We start from the raw sequence: 20283 nt of genomic DNA, 5'->3' as shown, positions 1-20283 counted from the left end.
TGATGAAAACAATACCAGCGCTTTTGAGGTATATCTGATATCTCTCACTGATACAGAAATTTCTTTGGAAACCCAGTGTAAAACTTGTATCTTTGATCTTTAAAATGTAGCAGGGGGTTGAAGTAAGAAGCTGGGAGATGGTAATTGGAAACGGCCGAGGGCTGGATAGGAAGGAATCTGATAGGAGAGGAGAGTGGGCCATGGGAGGAAAAGGAGGAGGAGGGGCACCAGGGGAACTTGATTAGCAGGCGAGAAGAGGTAAGAGGCCAGAGCAGGGAATAGAAAAAAGGGGAATAGGGAAGGGAAAAAAAAATAACTGGAATACAGAACTCGATGTTCATGCCATCAGCTTGGAGGTTCCTTACATGGAATATGAGGTGTTGCTCCTCCTACCAGAGAGTGGCCTCATTGCAGCAGAAGAGAGGCCATGGATTGATATGCTGGAATGGGAATGGGATTAGGTATCTAAATGGTTGGCCAGTAGGAAATTCTGCTTTTTGAGGTAATTCTGCTTTTTGAGGTTGCAGCAGAGGTGCATGACAATTTACATCAGGTCTCACCAACATAGAGGACGCTGCATTGCGAGCACCAGATGCAATAGGTGACTCCAGCAGATTCATGAGTGAAGTACTACCTCACCTGGAAGGACTGTGTGTAGCCCTGAATGGAAGTGAGGGAGGAGGTGAATGGGCAGGTGTAGCTCTTCTGCCATTTGCAGGGACAAGTGCCGGGAGGGAAATTAGTGGGAAAGTTCAAATGAACAAGGGAAACAGAGAGGGAGATGAAAGCGGAGACTGAGAGGTGGGAGGTGAAGATGTTTTTGGTGGTCAAATCCTATTGAATATGGTGGAAGTTAAGAAAATGATATTTTGGATGCAGAGGCTCATGGGGTGGTTGGTGAGGAAAAGAGGAACTGCATCACTGCAAAGGCTGGTGGAGGATGGGGTGAGCATGGATATCTGGGAAATGGAGGAGGTGAGGGTGAGGCAACATCAATGGTGGAGGAAGAGAAGCCCGTTCTTTGAAGAAAGAGGACATCTACAATGTCCTGAAAAGGAAAGCCCCATCCCTGGAACAGATGTGGTGGAGACAAAGGAACTGAGAAAAGGGAATAGGTAGCTGGAGTAATAGAGGTCTGGAAATTTTTAGAACTTTTATCACATTGTGTATCGTGGTATCTAATTATTTATTTTATCTTCATTTTCCAGCAGAGAGATCTGTGAAGCCAATGAAACTCTCATGTGTCCAATGTGTGAGCGTAACTGTTCCTACTGGATGCTAAATGAAAGTTGTGTTTATGCAAAGGTAACACATTTTATGATCAATTTACTTCCTTCTTCTGTTATCCCAATTGTCCTGAATGTATTGACTTGCATATTAGAACAATGAGATTTCAAGATTCAAGTTTATTTATCACATGTACATCGAAACATACAATGATATCCATAGTTTGCATTAACAACCAACACACTTGAGCATGTGCTCAGGGCAGCCTGCAATTGTTGCCACACATTTCAGCACCAAGATATAAAACAATACCAGCAAAACAAGCCCTATTCCTCCCTCCCACCCACGCATTTGTGCCGACCTATAACCCCTGGGCAGGCCTCCAGCCCCCAGCAGACTTGGACCCAGACTCGGGTTTGCAGACTTTGGGCTTTGATTTCCCCTGTGGGCGCACAAAAACTTGCAACTTGTCTTTATTCAATGGGCCTCGACCCCAGACTTCTGATTCAACCCTCAGGCCTCGATCCTTGGCTCTCTAATAATTTCCATTGACGGAGATTTTGTTTGATAATAGAATTATGGGTTAGAAAGCCAAAATCTGCAGATGAAGTTACCAATTCGAACAGTCATGATCTAACAGGGAGAGTGAGATGAGCTTCAGGGATCAAATGGCCAACTTGCATCAATAAACATGATTCTTCCTCATTCTTATTATGAACGGCTTGCAAAGCCAGCATGAAATTCTAATATTGTATAATACTTCATCTGCATTTGTTAATATGCCAGATACATTAGGAAATTAAGGGAAACATTATGAAGATTAATCTGGAAAAGGCATACTAAAAGATTAAGGATTTGCTCTATTTGTCACTTGTGCATTGGAAACGTGCAGTGAAATGTGTCAGTTGCGCCAGCAACCAACGCAGTCTAAGCATGTGTGGAGGGCAGCCCGTAAGTGTTTCTGTGCTTCTGGAGCCAACGTGGCATGCCCACAAGTTACTCACTCTAACCCCCATGTCTTTAGAATGTGGGAGGAAACCAGAGCACCCAGAGGAAACCTACACTGTCAGGGGGAGCACATAACAAGCTCCTTACTTAATGCTAAAAAGATGTTTTTACTCATTTAAACAGAAGATGGGAGCCCCAAGTGAGCCTGAGTTTGAACAAAACCATTTATAACCGGAGTATAACACTGCAGTGTGTATCTTTAATTGATTACATTGCTAAGATTTGGTCTTGGATGGCTTCTGTTTTTTAAAAACTTTTCATCGATCTTTATTACTTAAAAGCACATGAAATGCAGCATAAAAAGTGATTCTACTGGTGTTAAATTTACTGGTGTTTATGCTTTAGAAAACCTGCATCAATTTTATCAAACTCCTTCAAAATATTAATGCACTGTATTTGGTCACAACTATCCTTCTGAACAGCTTTACAAATAGACTATATCCCTTCAGTTCTGAAACCCACTTGCACAGCCTTTTATTCAATACCCCCTCGCCATTGTGATTTTTATTGTTATTATATGGAGACCAGAGCAGTCCACAGTTTACTAAGAATCCATACAAGTTCAGATAACAACTTTTTTTATTGTCTTTCTGAAATTAGCTCGCATCTTTTCTTTATAATCTTGCTCTTTTACCAACGTGCATTGCTATTTTTACTGTATTTTTGTACCTGTATTTCTAGTTCCCCAGATGCCCACGTTCCATGTACAATATCCAACTTGTGTGTGACCTACTTATTCTGCCTATTAAAATGTAATGCTGTAAAATTTTAGCATGTCAGGGGTATGAAGGCACGTTGTAGGAAGAGGGAAAATTGTGCCAGAGCAAAATATAAGTAGAAGAGGAGACTGCTAGCAGAGAAGCACAACACTTAAAAGGATTCAAAGTGTATCACAACTCAGGGTAATGTGCCAAGATTAAACGGTTAGAGGGTTAAGAAAGGCCAGACACACAGGCTACAAGCTGTGGACAACTGTATTTTAATCACTTGCTTTGGTGCATCTGATCAGCAGGCATCCATACAGCAGATGGTCTGACTGCTAGCCCAGATACTCCAAAGACTCTTTTCTACCTCTGTTGTCACTTGACTTTACTAGAGCCTGTAGGTATAGTTTCTGGCTGATTATCAGGGAGTTTTGTTAGTTCTCCAGCAAATAAAGCTCCTATGGAAGTATTTGAAGGAAGGATGGAATATCATCAATGTTCTGCCCAGTATTTAACCCTCTGTGAACAGAATTGAGGAGCATTGTCTGATTGTAACTGGATGGCTCATTGTAGGAGCATACTTGCTACATTATCATAACACCGTAAGACTGACAAGGATAATTAGACCTTTTGGCACATCAAGTCTGCTCTTCAATTCAGTGATAGCTGATTTATTTTCTCCCTCAACCCCATTTTCCTGCCTTCTCCCCATAACCTTTGACGCCCTTACTATTTAAGTACCTATTCCACCTGCACTTCAAACCTACCCAGTGACTTGTACTCCAGAGTTCTTTCTGGCAACATATTCCACGGATTCACACCCCCTATGGCTAAAGAACCTATGCTTCACAATTACATCACTGGTTATAGAGGACTTTGGGAATAAATTGAAATGCGACATGAATGCAATTTTTTTGGTTGTCAATGCTCCCCCTCTTCTCAGCTCCCCTTTTCTCAGTTGAAAACTATTACGTCTATTATACCTTCACTCTTGCCAAGGGAAAATAAAGTTTACTGAGAACCACGTGCACGTTAAGGGTCAAATGCCATTAAATTATCCATTGTCTAAGTGCTTGGACTGCAGAAAGCAAGTTTGTTTGATGTTCTTGCTCATTGTTTACCACTTTGGACCCCTTCCCTTTGATGCCAAAGCATAGAAATAGAGACAAGCCTCCAGACAATATCATGCACAGTTTTGAAATGGATATTTACGCCTGCTCAGGAATTGTGTTCCTTGGATCTGCCTGCACACCCATAACTCATTGAGTCCACGAAATCCAGGTCAATCCTCACTGCAAACCCATCCCATTTACCCACTACATTCACTGATATTAACCTTCCAGCACATCTTTAGGATGTGGGAGGACCTGGAGGGAACCAATATGGCCTCATGGAGAAAATGCAGATTACGTAGACAGAATCCATGGTCAGAGTTGAACCTGGATTCCTGGAATAGTGACGCTATAGTGCCATAAATATTGCACTGTATTGCTGTCCACAAAGATTATGGGCTTTATTTTGGACATTGGAGAGGATAATATTACCCAGCATAATGATATCTACACTTTGTACATCACCATAATGTCTTGAAAGCAAGTACATCGAGAAGGAAGTTGAATTACATTGTTAATCTGAGGCAATATTGCTTCCTGTCTCTGTACAAATATTAAGCATATTAAAATCTATGAACAACAGATGTGATCACCAAAGTCCTGGCACTAATTTAGCATTTTAGCATTGTTACTATGTTGTCAATTTTATTTATTTTTCTAACTAACCAAATTCCACTAGAACAACAAGTTTTTTCTTGCAGGATTATATATTTTATTGAATATTGATATGTGTTACTTAATATTGAAAACCTTCATGGATTTTCATAACTCCTGATATTTTTCTATCTCTCATACTTCAGAGAGTTTGTGATTATTATTTGAAATATTCGATACACTTTGCCTAAGTGTCCCTCATATCTGCTCTTGTTCCTTTTCGCATCTTGTGGCACATCGAGAGGCATTTTTGCCATTTCCATGGCGCTTGTCTGTCTGTTACGAGGCCGAGTTGCTAGCTCAATGCTCAACCCAACACAAACAGAATGCATCCATGGAGCCGGCTGGATTATTTGCCTCAAGACTACTTACCTCAAAGTCTGGTGCTGATGTCACTACAGCACCGGCCGGCCATATATACTGTATTTGTGACCAATCTAATTTGTACCTACAGGAAAAGCACAAACGTGCTTGATGAGGCTGTGTTTTGACTGTACAATGAGGAAAACAAGAATCAGCACAACTGGGGATGGGAACTTGCCATTAAGAGAGCATTTGGCCTCTTGCACCCATTCCACCATTTAACATGATCATGACTGACCTTTCTGCTACTATAGAAACATAGAAAACCTACAGCACAATACAGGCCGGTCGGCCCACAAAGTTGTGCCGAACATTACCCTATCTTAGAAATTACTAGGCTTACCTATAGCCCTCTATTTTACTAAGTTTCATGTACCTATCCAAAAGTCTCTTAAAAGACCCTATCGTATCTGCCTCTACCACCGTTGCCAGCAGCCCATTCCACGCACTTACCACTCTCTGAGTAAAAAAACTTACCCCTGACATCTCCTCTGTACCTACTCCCCAGCACTTTGAACCTGTATCCTCTTGTGGAAACCATTTCAGCCCTGGGAAAAAGCCTCTGACTATCCACACAATCAATGCCTCTCATCATCTTATACACCTCTATCAGGTCACCTCTCATCCTCCGTCACTCCAAGGAGAAAAGGCCGTGTTCACTCAACCTGTTTTCATAAGGCATGCTCCCCAATCCAGGCAACATCCTTGAAAATCTCCTCTGCACCCTTTCTATGGTTTCCACATCCTTCCTGTTGTGAGGCGACCTGAACTGAGCACAGTACTCCAAGTGGGGTCTGACCAGCTCCTATATAGCTGCAACATTACCTCTCGGCTCCTAAACTCAATTCCATGATTAATGAAGGCCCATACACCTTATGCCTTCTTAACCACAGCGTGAACTTGCGCAGCTGCTTTGAGTGTCCTATGGACTCGGACCCCAAGATCCCTCTGATCCTCCACACTGCCAAGAGTCTTACCATTAATACTATATTCTGCCATCATATTTGACCTACCAAAGTTGAACCACTTCACACTTACCTGGGTTGAACTCCATCTGCCACTTCTCAGCTCAGTTTTGCATCCTATCAATGTCCCGCTGTAACCTCTGACAGCTCTCCACACTATCCACAACACCGCAAACTTACTAACCCATCCCTCCACTTCCTCATCCAGGTCATTTATAAAAATCATGAAGAGTAAGAATCCCAGAACAGATCCCTGAGGTACACCACTGGTCACTGACCTCCATGCAGAATATGACCCATCTACAGCCACTCTTTGCCTTCTGTGAGCAAGCAAGTTTTGGATCCACAAAACAATGTCCCCTTGGATCCCATGCCTCCTTACTTTCTCAATTAGCCTTGCATGGGGTACCTTATCAAATGCCTTGCTGAAATCCGTATGCACTACATCTACTGCTCTTCCTTCATCAATGTGTTTAGTCACATCCTCACAAAATTCAAAGGCACGACCTGCCCTTGACAAAGCCATGCTGACTATTCCTAACCATATTATATCTCTCCAAATGTTCATAAATCCTGCCTCTCAGGATCTTCTCCATCAACTTACCAACCACTGAAGTAAGACTCACTGGTCTATAATTTCCTGGGCTATCTCTACTCCCTTTCTTGAATAAAGTAACAACATTTGCAACCCTCCAATCCTCCGGAACCTCTCCCATCCCCATTGATGATTCAAAAATCATCGCCAGAGACTCAGCAATCACCTCCCTCGCCTCCAACAGTAGCCTGGGTTACATCTCATCCAGTCCCAGTGACTTATCCAACTTGATGCTTTCCAAAAGCCCCAGCACATCTTCTTTCTTAATATCTACATGCTCAGGCTTTTCAGTCTGCTGCAAGTCATCACTACAGTCACCAAGATCTTTTCAATAGTGAATACTGAAATAAAGTACAGGTTTCCCCCGCTATTCGAAGGCAGAACGTTCCTATGAAATGGTTCGTAACCCAGAATGTCGTAAAGTGAAGAAGCAATTACCATTTATTTATATGGGAAAAATTTGTGAGCATTCACAAGCCCAAAAAGTAACCTACCAAATCATGTCAAATAACACATAAAACCTAAAATAACAGTAACATATAGTAAAAGCAGGAATGATCTGATAAATACACAGCCTATATAAAGTAGGAATACTTTTCTGCAATTATTGCAGCACTGTCCACCGTAGCGAAAATCTCACGCAAGCGCTGTCGGCAAAAACACTCAGCGCAAGTGCTCTTGGCAGAAACAGTCGGCACAAGCGTTCACGGCAGAAGCACTCTTTCCAGTAACGGTTAAGCTATGAAGCTGCCAAATCATATCAAATAACACATAAAAATACACAGCCTATATAAAGTAGAAATAATGTATGTACAGTGTAGTTTCACTTACCAGAATTGGGAAGTCAGCGAGCAACTGATGATGGTGTGTTAGGCTGAGTCGTTGGAGGTTGGGGTGGTGGGACTCTGGGGTGTCATCTCATCGTCGTCTGTTTCCATCGGGGCAGGCAGGCCTCTTTCTTCAGTGTCTGCCTGCCTCGATGTCGGTCGAGTTCCATCATCTGCTGTGACTGATGTCGAAGGCTTGAAAAACGACAGTATGCTTGACTGCTTAGCCTCGTGCATTTTTCTGTCATACAGTTCTTTGTAAGCACTCAAACCATCCTGCAAATATGCCCTAAACCTACGTACCCTTTCAAAATTAAAGTCGTACATTTCTGCAATTATTGCAGCGTTGTCAATCGCAGTGGAATTCTCACCCAATTGCTTCACGTTCAGTTCACTTTTTGCTATTGTGTTCGGTTTCAATTGTTATCCTTTCCTCTTTATCAGCTCTTCATCTCTCAGTTTTTGGTCATGGAATGCCAAAACCGCTTCAACATCATCTTTGTCAACTTCCACAAACCCATACCAGACTCACTATGTCCTTACTTAGTTCGCCACGATTGAAACACTTAATTATGTCTCGTTTTACGCTAAGTGTAACACCCTTACGCGCTCTTTTAGGCTTTTCCGATAGCTTAGAACTCATCTTGCTAATGGATGCACAAAATAAATCGACATAAAGCACAGATGCTCACAGGCACGTGTTTAAGCAATGCCGGCTAGAATGCAGTTCCAGGGGAGGAGCCTGGCTGCTCAGCGCACGCTGCCTTTTTTTGTAACACTGAAAACACCTTCTGTTAGCAAAAACAGGTTACTAATGTAGGCCTTTCGTAACAGTGAGGTGTGTAAAGCAAACGTTCGGAAAACGGGGGACACCTATATTCCTCTACTATTTCCTCCGGTTCCATACACGCTTTCCCACTGTCACAGTTGATAGGTCCTATTCTTTCACATCTTATCCTCTTGCTCTTCACATACTTGTAGAATGCCTTGGGATTTTCCTTAATCCTGCCTGCCAAGGCCTTCTCATGGCCCCGTCTGTCTCTCCTAATTTCATTTTTAAGCTCCTTCCTGTCAGCCTTATAATCTTCTAGATCCCTAACATTACCTAACTCTCTGAACCTCTTGTTAGCTTTTCTTTTCTTCTTGACTAGAATTATTACAGCCTTTGTACACCAAGGTTCCTGTACCCTACCATAACTTCACTGTCTCATTGGAACATACCAATGCAGAACTCCACACAAATATCCCCTGAATATTTGCCACATTTCTTCTGTACTTTTCCCTGAGAGCATGTGTTCCCAGTTTAAGCTTCCAATTTCCTGCCTGATAGTCTCATAATTCCCCTTACTCCAATTAAATGCTTTTCTAACTTGTCTGTTCCTATCTCTCTCCAATGCTATTGTAAAGGAGATAGAATTATGATCACTATCTCCAAAATACTCTCCCACTGTGAGACCTGACGCCTGACCAGGTTCATTTCCCACTACCAAATCAAGTACAGCCTCTCCTCTTGTAGGCTTATCTACATATTGTGTCAAGAAACCTTCCTGAACACACCTAACAAACTCCACCCCATCTAAACCCCTTGCTCTAGGGAGATACCAATCGATATTTGGGAAATTATAATCTCCCATCACAACAACGATTATTATTACACCTTTCCAGGATCTGTTTCCTATCTGCTCTTCGATATCTCTGTTACTATTGGCAGCCTATAAAAAACACCCAGTAAAGTTATTGACCCCTTCCTGTTCCTAACCTCCACCCACAGAGACTCCGTAGACAATCCCTCCATGACGTCCACCTTTTCTGCAGCCATGACACTATCTCTGATCAACAGTTCCATGCCCCCACCTCTTTTGCCTCCCTCCCTGTCCTTTCTCAAACATCTAAAACCCAGCACTTGAAGTAACCAGTCCTGTCCCTGAGCCATCCCAGTCTCTGTAATGGCCACCACATCATAGCTGCAAGTACTGATCCACACTCTAAGCTCATCTGCTTTGTTCACAATACTCCTTGCATTAAAATAGACGCATCTCAAACCGTCCATCTGACCACGTCCCTTCTCCATCACCTGCCTTTCCTCACACACTGTCTCCAAGCTTTCTCTATTTGTGAGCCAACCACCTCTTTCCCAGACTCTTCAGTTCGGTTCCCCCCCCCCCCCCCCCAAGCAATTCTAGTTTAAACTCTCCCCAATAGCCTTAGCAAACCTCCTGGCCAGGATATTGGCCCCCCTGGGATTCAAGTGCAACCTGTCCTTTTTGTACAGGTCACACATGCTCCAAAAGAGGTCCTAATGATCCAGAAATCTGAGTCCCTGCCCCCTGCTCCAATCCCTCAGCCACGCATTTATCCTCCACCTCATTCTATTCCTATACTCACTGTTTTGTGGCACAGGCAATAATTCCAAGATGACTACCTTTGTGATCCTGCTTCTCAACTTCCTTCCTAACTCCCTGTAGTCTTTTTTCAGGACCTCTTCCATTTTCCTACCTATGTCATTGGTACCAATATGTACCACATGGGCCTCGTCACTTAAAACAGTTCTCTACTTTCTTTTTCAAACAAGTCTGTGCATTTACACAACATATACATTATATTTTTTTGCAATTTTACAATTAATTTTGTCACACTTGATAGTGGTATCTAACCATATTGTACACTGCAGTTACTGTAATACAATACAGTATAATCCCATAATTAACTTTTTATGAAAGTGTAGCTGATAATTACTTGGAGGAGAAATACTCCTGTCAAATAATTGCTTGAATTCAGATGAAGTTGCTTGTGACGTTCAATCTTGTTATTTTATTATGCACATTATCGATTGGCAAATGCCCTGTATTATCTTGGCAATAATGCAGCTGAAAAACTCGTTCTGCTGACAAATTAGGTTGAATTTCTTTCTTACAATTTTGAAACAAACACTGAAAAGCAAGACTACTATGTTTTCATTGACTGAAATTTAAAATTAAAAGAATTCACTATGTCTACAATCTTGCATGCATTTTACACATGGCTTAGAATTCAAACAACACTTCCACCTTTATTTCCACATTGGTTGTGTTTTCTGTTATGAACCCCATAACTGGGTCACTTACCAGCAAAGATAGAGAGGTCCGCTAAAGTCTGATGGTACTATTTTTAAACGTTTTTATTTATAAAGGGGCACAAAAGTAAGGTTAATACAAACATTCAGATAATATACATCGTCACTACTCAATCTAAAGTGTGGGTATAGTAATAATCAACAATAAAAAAGTAGCTCTATCGTTTGTCTAGGGGTAAAAATATTGTCCGATGGAAATATCAAAGTCTCTGGAGTTCATGCAGGCTTTTAGCCTTTTGGGGACCGCTGGGTTTCACGTGTTGGAGAGAGAGAGCATTTTTGGTGAGAAAATAAACTTGCCAGCCTTTTGGACTCAAATCGTTGAATCAGGAACGTGGGTTCCCCGTTGTCAGTTCGAAGTCCTTTTCGGTGTTATCAGCCACTCGCTCCCCAGGCTAGGAGAAGCGAACCACACGTGGCTTCCGAATAGCTTCCCGTCATCACGGGAGCGATGAGCGATGGTGTCCCCTTCTGGTGCGTCGCTGGGCACTGCCCCCTGCAACCCCCTCTTTTATCCTGACCTGCGGGGTTGCAGACGTCAATCAAGGTGGGGCGATGCAATCCCCACCAACATTGCCCGAGGGGGTACACGTAGTCCTGATAGCTGGCACGTAGCATAGAGTCGCAATCCACACAGGTGTCTCTAAGAACAATGGTCAAATCTGTTGTGTTGTCTCTCTCTCTTTTCCTGGGTCCAAGACCCGAATTAATAGCGATCTTGCGATTCTCAGGAAGGAGGGGGCTGGGATCATAACATTTCAGAAAGTCAGTGATTGAGAATCATTGAGTATGTTACCTCTTGTGAATTAGGGACATGTAGATAATAAATAAAGATGTGTCAAACGGAGAAAATTCAAAGTAAATTTATTAACAAAGTACATATCCACCCCTGAGATTCATTTCCTTGCGGATGTACCGTATAAATCCATAACAGAGTAATAACCATAATAGAATCAATGAAAGTCTACACCAGCTTGAATATTCAACCAGTGTGCAAAAGACAAAAAGCTGTGCAAATACAAAAAGGAAGATATAATAATAATAAATAAATAACCAATAAATATTGAGAAAATCAGATGAAGAGTCCTGTTTATGAACCTAATTTACATAGGTGTGGATTGTGTCTCGAAGCTTCACATTTCTTTATAGGTTAGTACTTGCATATGTAATGGAGCATTTTCATGGTGCTAATTTAAATGGCATTGATTTGATATCGTTAATAGGTTTGCTTAAGCTGAATATATTACTTTATGATGAATACATAACATTGCCAATTCTAAAGCACTTTGTAGCGTTTTGTCTATCAGCACTCTGTACTGTTTGTATGGCCAATGATGCACATTGATTCATTGACTGATTATCCTCCACACTGAAACTGAATGGTGAATGAAAGACAATCATATTCTTTACTGGGGTATCAACTGCGTAAATTTAACATGGAAGGCAAATACAGTGGATTCTGGTTAATTTGGCCATTGGTTAATCAGGGCGACTGTGTGCTTCAAACAATTATTAAAGAGCAAAATCTAATCAAGAAAATAGCTGGATTTTTAGTGTTTATTTCAGACACTATGACATTCAATTGGGGCAGAAGACTTGTGTTGAGCAGTTTCTAACTACCATCAATTGCATTCACTTGCGCTTAGGCCAAGCAGCTTTTAAATAGCATTCATTGCAGGTGCTGGTGTTTGAAAAAAACAGACAACTGTTGTCACTGGTCTTCGGCGAGAAATACCTATGTAATTATAGGACAATTCAGAACTGTTTTGCTCACTGCGGATTCAAGTGTTCAGGCTAGGAAGTGTCAGAAATGGCCAGGAGTGAAAATAAAACAATTTCACTACTTCAACAATTTAGGAATTGCAAAGAACTTGAAGGTATCGACAATCATTGTGAATATTACAATGAAAGTGAAGGTTTGGAGGATGCAATCATCGATAGTGTTTTATGAAGGCAGTCCATTATCTGCACTGTGTCTGTGCTGATTTTGTTAATTAAAAGTCAATCAAAATAACATGGCAGTGTACACTGGATAAATTCCTCCATTGATAACTATTAGGAACTAATCCAGGTTTTCTAGTACTACAGTGGTATTGATAGTGTTCTAATTTGTTCTGCTTTTCATTTAAATCCATAATTTGTTTCTCAGTTAAATGGTAGTTTGTCTTTTTTAAATCATTTAATAATTTCCATAAAACATCAGCTAAATGGAGCAGCTGCTTAATTGAGCCAAAATGTATGGATCCTGGTGTGTCCCAGTTAACCGGAATCCACTGTATATGTGGAATCTAAATACTCGACTGTCAAGGATCCTCCTGTGAAAGATTGGGGATATAATGGTAGCAAATTGTCAAATGAACTTGATCGTCCTACAGGCAATGGGTCCAGAAATACCAACAAGACACCTTGTAGATAGCATTTTCAAAACCTAAAGACATCATTGAGGATCTCACGTGGTCTGTACATACCAGCTGTGTGGTGAGAGAGGCATAACAGCGCCTCTTTCACCTCAGACGGTTGAAGAAGTTTTGTATGGGCACCAAAGTCCTAAGAACTTCAACAGGGGCATGAGAATCTTAATTCCCTCAATCGCAGGACTCTGCAGAGAGTGGTGCAGACAGTCCAGCACATCTATAGATGTGAAATTCCCAATATTCAGGACATTTACAAAAACAGGTGTGTAAAAAGGGCCCGAAGGATCATTGGGAACCCGAGTCACCCCAATCACAAACTGTTCCAGCTGCTACCATTCGGGTAATAGAACTGCTGCATTAAAGGCGGGACTAACAGGCTCCAGGACAGCTTCTTCCACTAGGCTATCAGACTGATGAATTCATGCTGATACTATAATATGTACATGTTATATTGACTGTCCTGTTGTACATACTATTTATTATAAATTACTATAAATTGCACATTGCACATTTAGATGGATGTAACATTAAGATTTTTACTCCTCATGTATATGAAGGATGTAAGAAATAAAGTCAATTCAATTCAATGTGTGGAACCAATGATTTGAATGCAGTTTATTTGTCTGTGGATGATTTATAATTAAAGAAAATCCTGTTTGTGATAGAAGGTTCTCATTAAAGATTTCTTTATGCTATCTTGCTGTGCAGGACTGATGTTAAAAAAGTGTACAAACTTTTTATGGAAAAGGCGATAATTAGCCTCATGCATCAAACACAGAATATCTTGTCTCTTAATCACACAGGAGTCTCTTGATCTACCTGTACTGATTAAGTATTCGTCCATGCATCAGCATTGTCCTTCAGCCACTTGTTACAGTGTACATCTTTGGTGTAGTTACAAAATTGGAATCTGGCTGCTTCCAAAATAGGTTTCTGTGGGTGAAAACTTCTTTTTGAGGATTAGGTTTGAAGCAGACAACTGCATTCTATGTGAATTTAAATTCATAGCAAAGAATAGCATAGTGCTTTTTGAAATATTAATTGACATATATCAAGGTGTATTAACTGGCTGCATCACAGCCTGCTATGGAAGCACCAATGCCCTGGAACGGGGAATCCTACAAAAGTACTGGATACAGCCTGTTCCTCCCCATTATCGAGCACATCTGTACAAGCATTATCAAGGGACACCCTCACCAGCCAGCTCATGCTCTCTTCTCACTGCTGCTAATGGGTAGAGCCTGAGAAAATGAGTGCCATCTCCCTGTGCCTTATTACTGCGACAGAGAGCCTGTGGCATGTCAGACTGTCAGGTAAACAGTAGTTTTTGCTGACTGCAGATCATGGTCTCTCTTTGGGTGCTCTGCTGTTGCTTGGTGGGTGGTGGGTACTGAAATGAGTGGGGGGGGGAGAGGATGTTGTGTTGATTCTTGCTGCTTGCACAGGTAAGGAAGGAGAGAGATCTTTGGGTTTCTAACGGTTTTCTGTCGTTCATTCTTTTGGGGTTCTTTTTTTCATGGATGCCTGTGAAGACGAATTTCAGGCTGTATACTGTATACATTCTCTGATAATAAATGCAACCATTTGATTTGCTTTGAACCATTTGACACACACCTCCAGGTTCAGGATAGGTATTGTCCTTCAACCATCAGGGTCTTCAACCAAAGGGGATAACTTCATTCAATTTTACTTGCCCCATCACTAAAATGTTCCCACCACCTATGGACTTACTTTCAAGTACTCTTCATCTCATGTTCTCAATCTTTATTGCTTATTTATTTATTAGTAGTATTTCCTTCTTTATGTATTTGCACTGTTCTCTTCTGCATTATGGCTGAACGCTCAAGTTGCAGCAGTCTTTCATTGGATTTATTGACTGTGCCCATTAATGAATCTCGGGTTTCATATAGTGATCTATATGTACTTTGATAGTAAATTTACTTTGAACTTTTAACTCTGATTTCATAAATTTCTACCACCAGTATTGCAAATTCGGATACCTATATGGTCAACAAATTGTGATTACCATTGCAATACACACAAAGTGCTGGAGGAACTCAGCAAGTCAGGCAGCATCTATGGAGAGGAATAAACAGTTGACATTTCAGACTGAGAACCTGATAATTCCCTTTCATAGATGATGCCTGACCTGCTGAGTTCCTCCAACATTTTGTAGGCATTGCTCAAGATTTCCAGCATCTGCAGCATCTCTTGTGTTTTTGATTACCGATGTCTTTTTCTCAATGCTCGCATGTGGATTTGTGTTCATGGGCTCATTAAATGTCTTCATTTCTTTTTCATTTGTAGCTATACCTCTGCTTCTGGATGCAATGGTGAAGTCAGGGTTTAATTAACGTAATAAGCATTACGTTCTTGGCATTGTCACCAATTGACAAATCTTGGGCAGAATGTAGAAATTTGGGAAAAGTGAAAACGTCAGCAAGTCTTCACTTAGTTTCAGAGTTTGTGGAAATGACACATTGCTGCCCATGATTGACTAATTCAATATTTCCATTAATGAGCAGGTGTCCCTAATGAAGTGACCACTCTGAGTGTGAGTGTGTGTGTATATGTATATACATATATTTCTGGTTCTGCTGAGTTAATGCATAAAACTAATTCTTTAGCATGTTATTTTGATTATTATTTTTTGGATTCACTTCAGACTGATTGCTGTGTCTTCAGTTCATGAAGTACAGATCTGAGATGCTGATGCACAATCTATCTGCTCTGAATGGGTAGTTCAGACAAAGGCTTGGAAGGAATTGCATATCTTTGAAGCTGGCAATAATATCTGTGCACCACATCCTGGTGAGATCTAATTTCATTTATTTGTGTTTAGGGAAGTGCAAATTAATCAGCCAGAATTTGTTGTCAAAGTAACAGAGCCTGACGGTTCCTGCTTTTGTGTATGAAGAATTTAAACATCTCCAGGCATGGAACAGATGAGCAGTTAAAAGCAAGTCCCTAAACATTGCTATTTGAACTTCAGGAAATCAGTGCACTTGATCACGGTGTCCGTGTCATTGGAAAGAAGGTGTCAAAATTAAAGCGCTGATTGAAAGCCAGCCATGTTCTTCAGCACTAAAATGGAACGTAGTGAGTGGATACTATGTAGGTTGTATAAGGACCATGTTGTCCAGCAACCTGGAGAGAGCAATTTTACAAAGAGATCCTTGGCCAGACAAGAGGGCTTTTTCCTGGACAGGAAAAGGGCCTAATATTTTGTATGCCTCTTTTCCATAAAACAGGTGTTCTAGTTCCACCATGAAATATGCCTATTTCATTGGGTCTTGTAAACCAAGCACAGATTCAACAAGTTATAGACCCACATGATTGTGCCTTATTACAGTACTAGAGGCACAGACGTACTTCTGGTAGAACCATTGCTTAATAGAATCAGATTCAAATATTTCAAGATTCACAGTTATTATCAAAGTATGTATGCGGTATACAACCAACGCACACAAAATGCTGGAGGAACTCAACAGGCCGGGCAGCATCTGTGGGAAAAAATGCAGTCGACGTTTCAGGCAGCAAACATAAAGAGCAGCCAGAAACCAGAAGCACATCGTAACTTGAACTATGGAGTCCAATCCACAAAACGTGTCGATTAGACCTTGCCCAAGACTCAGAACTCCAGCACCATCATCCAACAACATCGAGAGCGAGGCCATTCAAATGCAGGGACCTTCCTTTGGGAGCAGTGAGTGAGAGGGAGAGAGAGAGAGACTGTTACACACAGACTCCTTCATCCCGCAGCAGCAAGCGAGAAGCTGGTAGGTAGCGCTGAACGCCTGCTGTCCTTCCGCGCTTAAAGAACAGGGTTCAAACTTGACTGCGGATGCTGTCTGTGTGGAGTTTACACACTTTCCCTGTGACCTCACGGGTTTCCTTCAGATGTTCTGGTTTCCTCTCATGTCTCGAAGATGCGCGGGTTGATAGGTTATTTGACCACTGTAAATTGCCTGTAGTGTGTAGATGGGTGATAGAATCTGGAGCTGAGGGGAGTTTGATGAGAACGTGGGGAGCATAAAATATGGCGATTGATATAGGATTCACTAAGTGGGCAATTGATGATTGGCAGTGATTGGATGCGCCAAGGGACATATCCTTGATGTATCTCTCTATCACTACATCTATACTAACAGTTACTGATGTTTTCCCTTTTATTTAGATTTTAATCCAGTCTAGGTATTCCAAAAGATTTGTTCGGAACTGTAGCTTGGAGAATGATGGAATGAAGTGGGTGGATCTGATTCTGAAGAGATTTGACAGGAATGCTGTGTCCCTTTGATGCTAAGCTGCAGGGAACCAGCAACAAAGGCTGTGCCATCTGCCGAGGAATAGTCTTCGATGTGTATTTACTGCAAAGATTGCTGCATCAATGTGCATCAGCTTTTGTTTTGAGACACACATTTGTAAATTGCGATGCTTTCCTTTGTAATCTTTGTCACATGCTGTTTCATATTGGACGTAACAAGGTGTTGTGGAATTGAGAAACTGGAGGCTTAACTTCCTTTTAGCTTCTCTACTTGGCTGTTGATTTTACCTGTGCTCAACAGGCAAACATTAAAGGTAGGAACCTTTCTTTGGGTTGGTGGCCAGTACCATATTGTTATCTTCAATCAACAGTGAAGGTTGAAGTCACTTAAGTGTGCAGTTACTGATAGAGGTCAGGCATCTGAAGTAGCTGGGTCAATGATTGGTGGTCCTCTAAGATGCCCACCATCCAGGCTATGTCTTCTTCTCACGACTACCATTGGGCAGGAATTTACTTCTCTGCATTTCACACTTAGTTTTGTTCATTTTCAGGATTTATGTATGAAAGTTTAATGTGGCTGAAATATAAAACATGTCTTTGCTGCCAGTTTTCTCCTGTTGGTAAAACATTTTTTCTACTTTTTTACAGAGGGTTACAACAGCCACCTGTATTGCATCTTGCTTTTGCAATTTATTTTCCTAACTTAAGGAATAGGACCTGCAGTTTTCCCTTCAGGGAGATTGTACTATTTGTTAAAATGAAACTGAGGTCTGAAATTATTGATGATGTAAATATTTAACTGTTTTCACTCTTTGTTGAGGAGAAATGCTGAGAAGACATTTTGACAGACTCATGGATAGGAAAGGTTTTAGAGGGATTTGGGCCAAGTGCTAAATGTCAGTGGAAGAAATGGTTCAATTAATGCATTTAAGAGAACTTTGGATAATTACATGGATGGGAGTTGCAGTGAAGTCTATGGTCCTCTTGCACGTCAATGGGACCAGGCAGAGTAATAATTCAGCACTGACTAGATGGGATGAAGGGCCTGTTTGTGTACTCTGGGACTAGGTGGACAAATGGGATTATGTTAAGATGACAGCATGGATGACTTGGGCCAAAATTAACAGCTGTATGTTGTATATGGATCTAAATCGTATTTAACCATCCTGCAAATGAAGAAAAGCTGAGCTGTAAGCAGCAGATGGCACCTCAGTGCCTGTTGCCCACATTCAGACTCAACTTTCAGCCACATAGTGCTCTGTGAGTGAAGTGTTAAATGCATATGCAATGTGCCACAGGGCCTTTATTTTAATATTTAATCATTTCCGGGGTGGGGAGTCTTGAGTAGTGCCAGCATTTATTGTCCATCCACTGAACAGGAGGCAGACAGACAGACATACTTTATTGATCCTGAGGGAAATTGGGTTTCGTTACAGTCGCACCAACCAAGAACAGTGTAGAAATATAGTATATAATATAGAAATTTAGTATCAACCAGGGTGACGAGTTTGTTGTGTCAGACTAGTTTAACCTGAAAGATATCATTAAACCAGAAAAGTTTTCACTGTGATCCATAGTTACAATTGCTAAAGCTAGCTTTATTTTCAAAAGTCCAGGTTAATAAAAGTACTTGGATTTAATTCCCCAGCTGCTGAGCTGGGTGTTAAATTCAAATGCAGGACCCTGATTGTTATTGTAGTAACTTGTTTACATTTAGATTTTCATAAATACCATTGTTTCTTTATATAAAGACCTGCAAGAAAATGAATCTCACTGTAGTATTTTGTGACGTATGCGTTGTTTGATAATAAATTTACTCTGACTTGATGTTTTTACCTTGACTTTTGACTTTGACTTTCCCACAAATATCCTTTCACTCTTCAAAAGATGTCAGGATCAAATCAACAGTCAAAAACTGTTCCTGGAACATTTTCAAGTTATTTAACTTTTCAACAAAATAATTTCAATTGTCTTGGGGGAAAAGTTGGGTCAGATTAAAGGGAGCAGTTGGAATTGCTCACTGTAGTCTTGCGTCAGACAGGAATGAGAATGAGCCTATTGTTTAATGTGAATGCGATAGAATGCCCTAGTGCTGTTCAATCAACTTGTGCTCAATTTTCTTGTAACTTGGGTATCCTTCCAATATTCAGATGGAGTTGGCAAATGATGGTCCAGATTCAAAGTATGTTCTTTACGGAAGCTATATTGTTCCTCATCTATGGAGTTTCCCCTCCTTTATTCTTTGCTGTGCTTCCCTCTGTCTATTTGGTATTTTAGCAATATGAATGTACTTTTAAGAACATGGTCTATGTGGTATACATACTGTGGCCACTTTAGTAGATACACCTGAATACCAGCTCATTAATGCAAGTGTCTAATCAGCCAATCGTTTAGCAGCAACTCAGTGTATAAAAGCATGCAGACATGGTCAAGAGGTTCAGTTTTTACTCAGAATGGGGAAGAGATGTAGTCTAAGTGAATTTGACAGTGTAATGATTGTTGGTGCCAGATGGGGTGGTTTGAGTATCTGAGAAATTGCTGATCTCATAGAAACATAGAAAACCTACGGTACTCTACAGTCCCTACGGCCCACAAAACTGTGCCGAACATGTCCTTACCTTAGAACTACCTAAGCTTACCCAATAGCCTCTGTTTTTCTAAGCTCCATGTATCCATCCAAGAGTCTCTTAAAAGACCCTATCGTTTCCGCCTCCACCGCCTTCACCGACAGCCCATTCCACGCACTCACCACTCTCTGCATAAAAAAACTTACCCCCAACACTCCTCTATACCTGCTTCCAAGCACCTTAAAGCTGTGCCCTCTCATTTCAGCCCTGGGAAAAAGCCTCTGACTATCCACAGGATCAATGCCTCTCATTATCTTGTACTCCTCTATCAGGTCACCTCTCATCCTCCATCACTCCAAGGAGAAAAGGCCGAGTTCACTCAACCTATTCTCATAAGGTGTGCTCCCCAATCCAGGCAACATCCTTGTAAATCTCCTCTGCACCCTTTCTATGGTTTCCATGTGGTTCTCC

The 20283-nt window shown here is 41.2% G+C and overlaps 1 protein-coding gene across 1 annotated transcript in view; it reads left to right on the top strand.

Moving 5' to 3' along the window:
- ano3 (anoctamin 3) overlaps window positions 1–20283 on the top strand; it is a 386470-nt gene that overhangs the window by 242464 nt on the left and 123723 nt on the right. The window contains exon 13 of the mRNA XM_073049723.1: window positions 1209–1305. Within this exon, the coding sequence (XP_072905824.1) occupies window positions 1209–1305 (97 nt within the window). The remainder of the gene's footprint in view (window positions 1–1208; window positions 1306–20283) is intronic.

This window comes from Hemitrygon akajei, chromosome 6, assembly GCF_048418815.1.
Source record: "Hemitrygon akajei chromosome 6, sHemAka1.3, whole genome shotgun sequence".
NCBI classification, from domain to species: Eukaryota; Metazoa; Chordata; class Chondrichthyes; order Myliobatiformes; family Dasyatidae; genus Hemitrygon; species Hemitrygon akajei.
The sequence above is the reverse complement of the archived record's forward strand: the minus strand, read 5'-3'. Positions and strand labels throughout refer to the sequence as shown.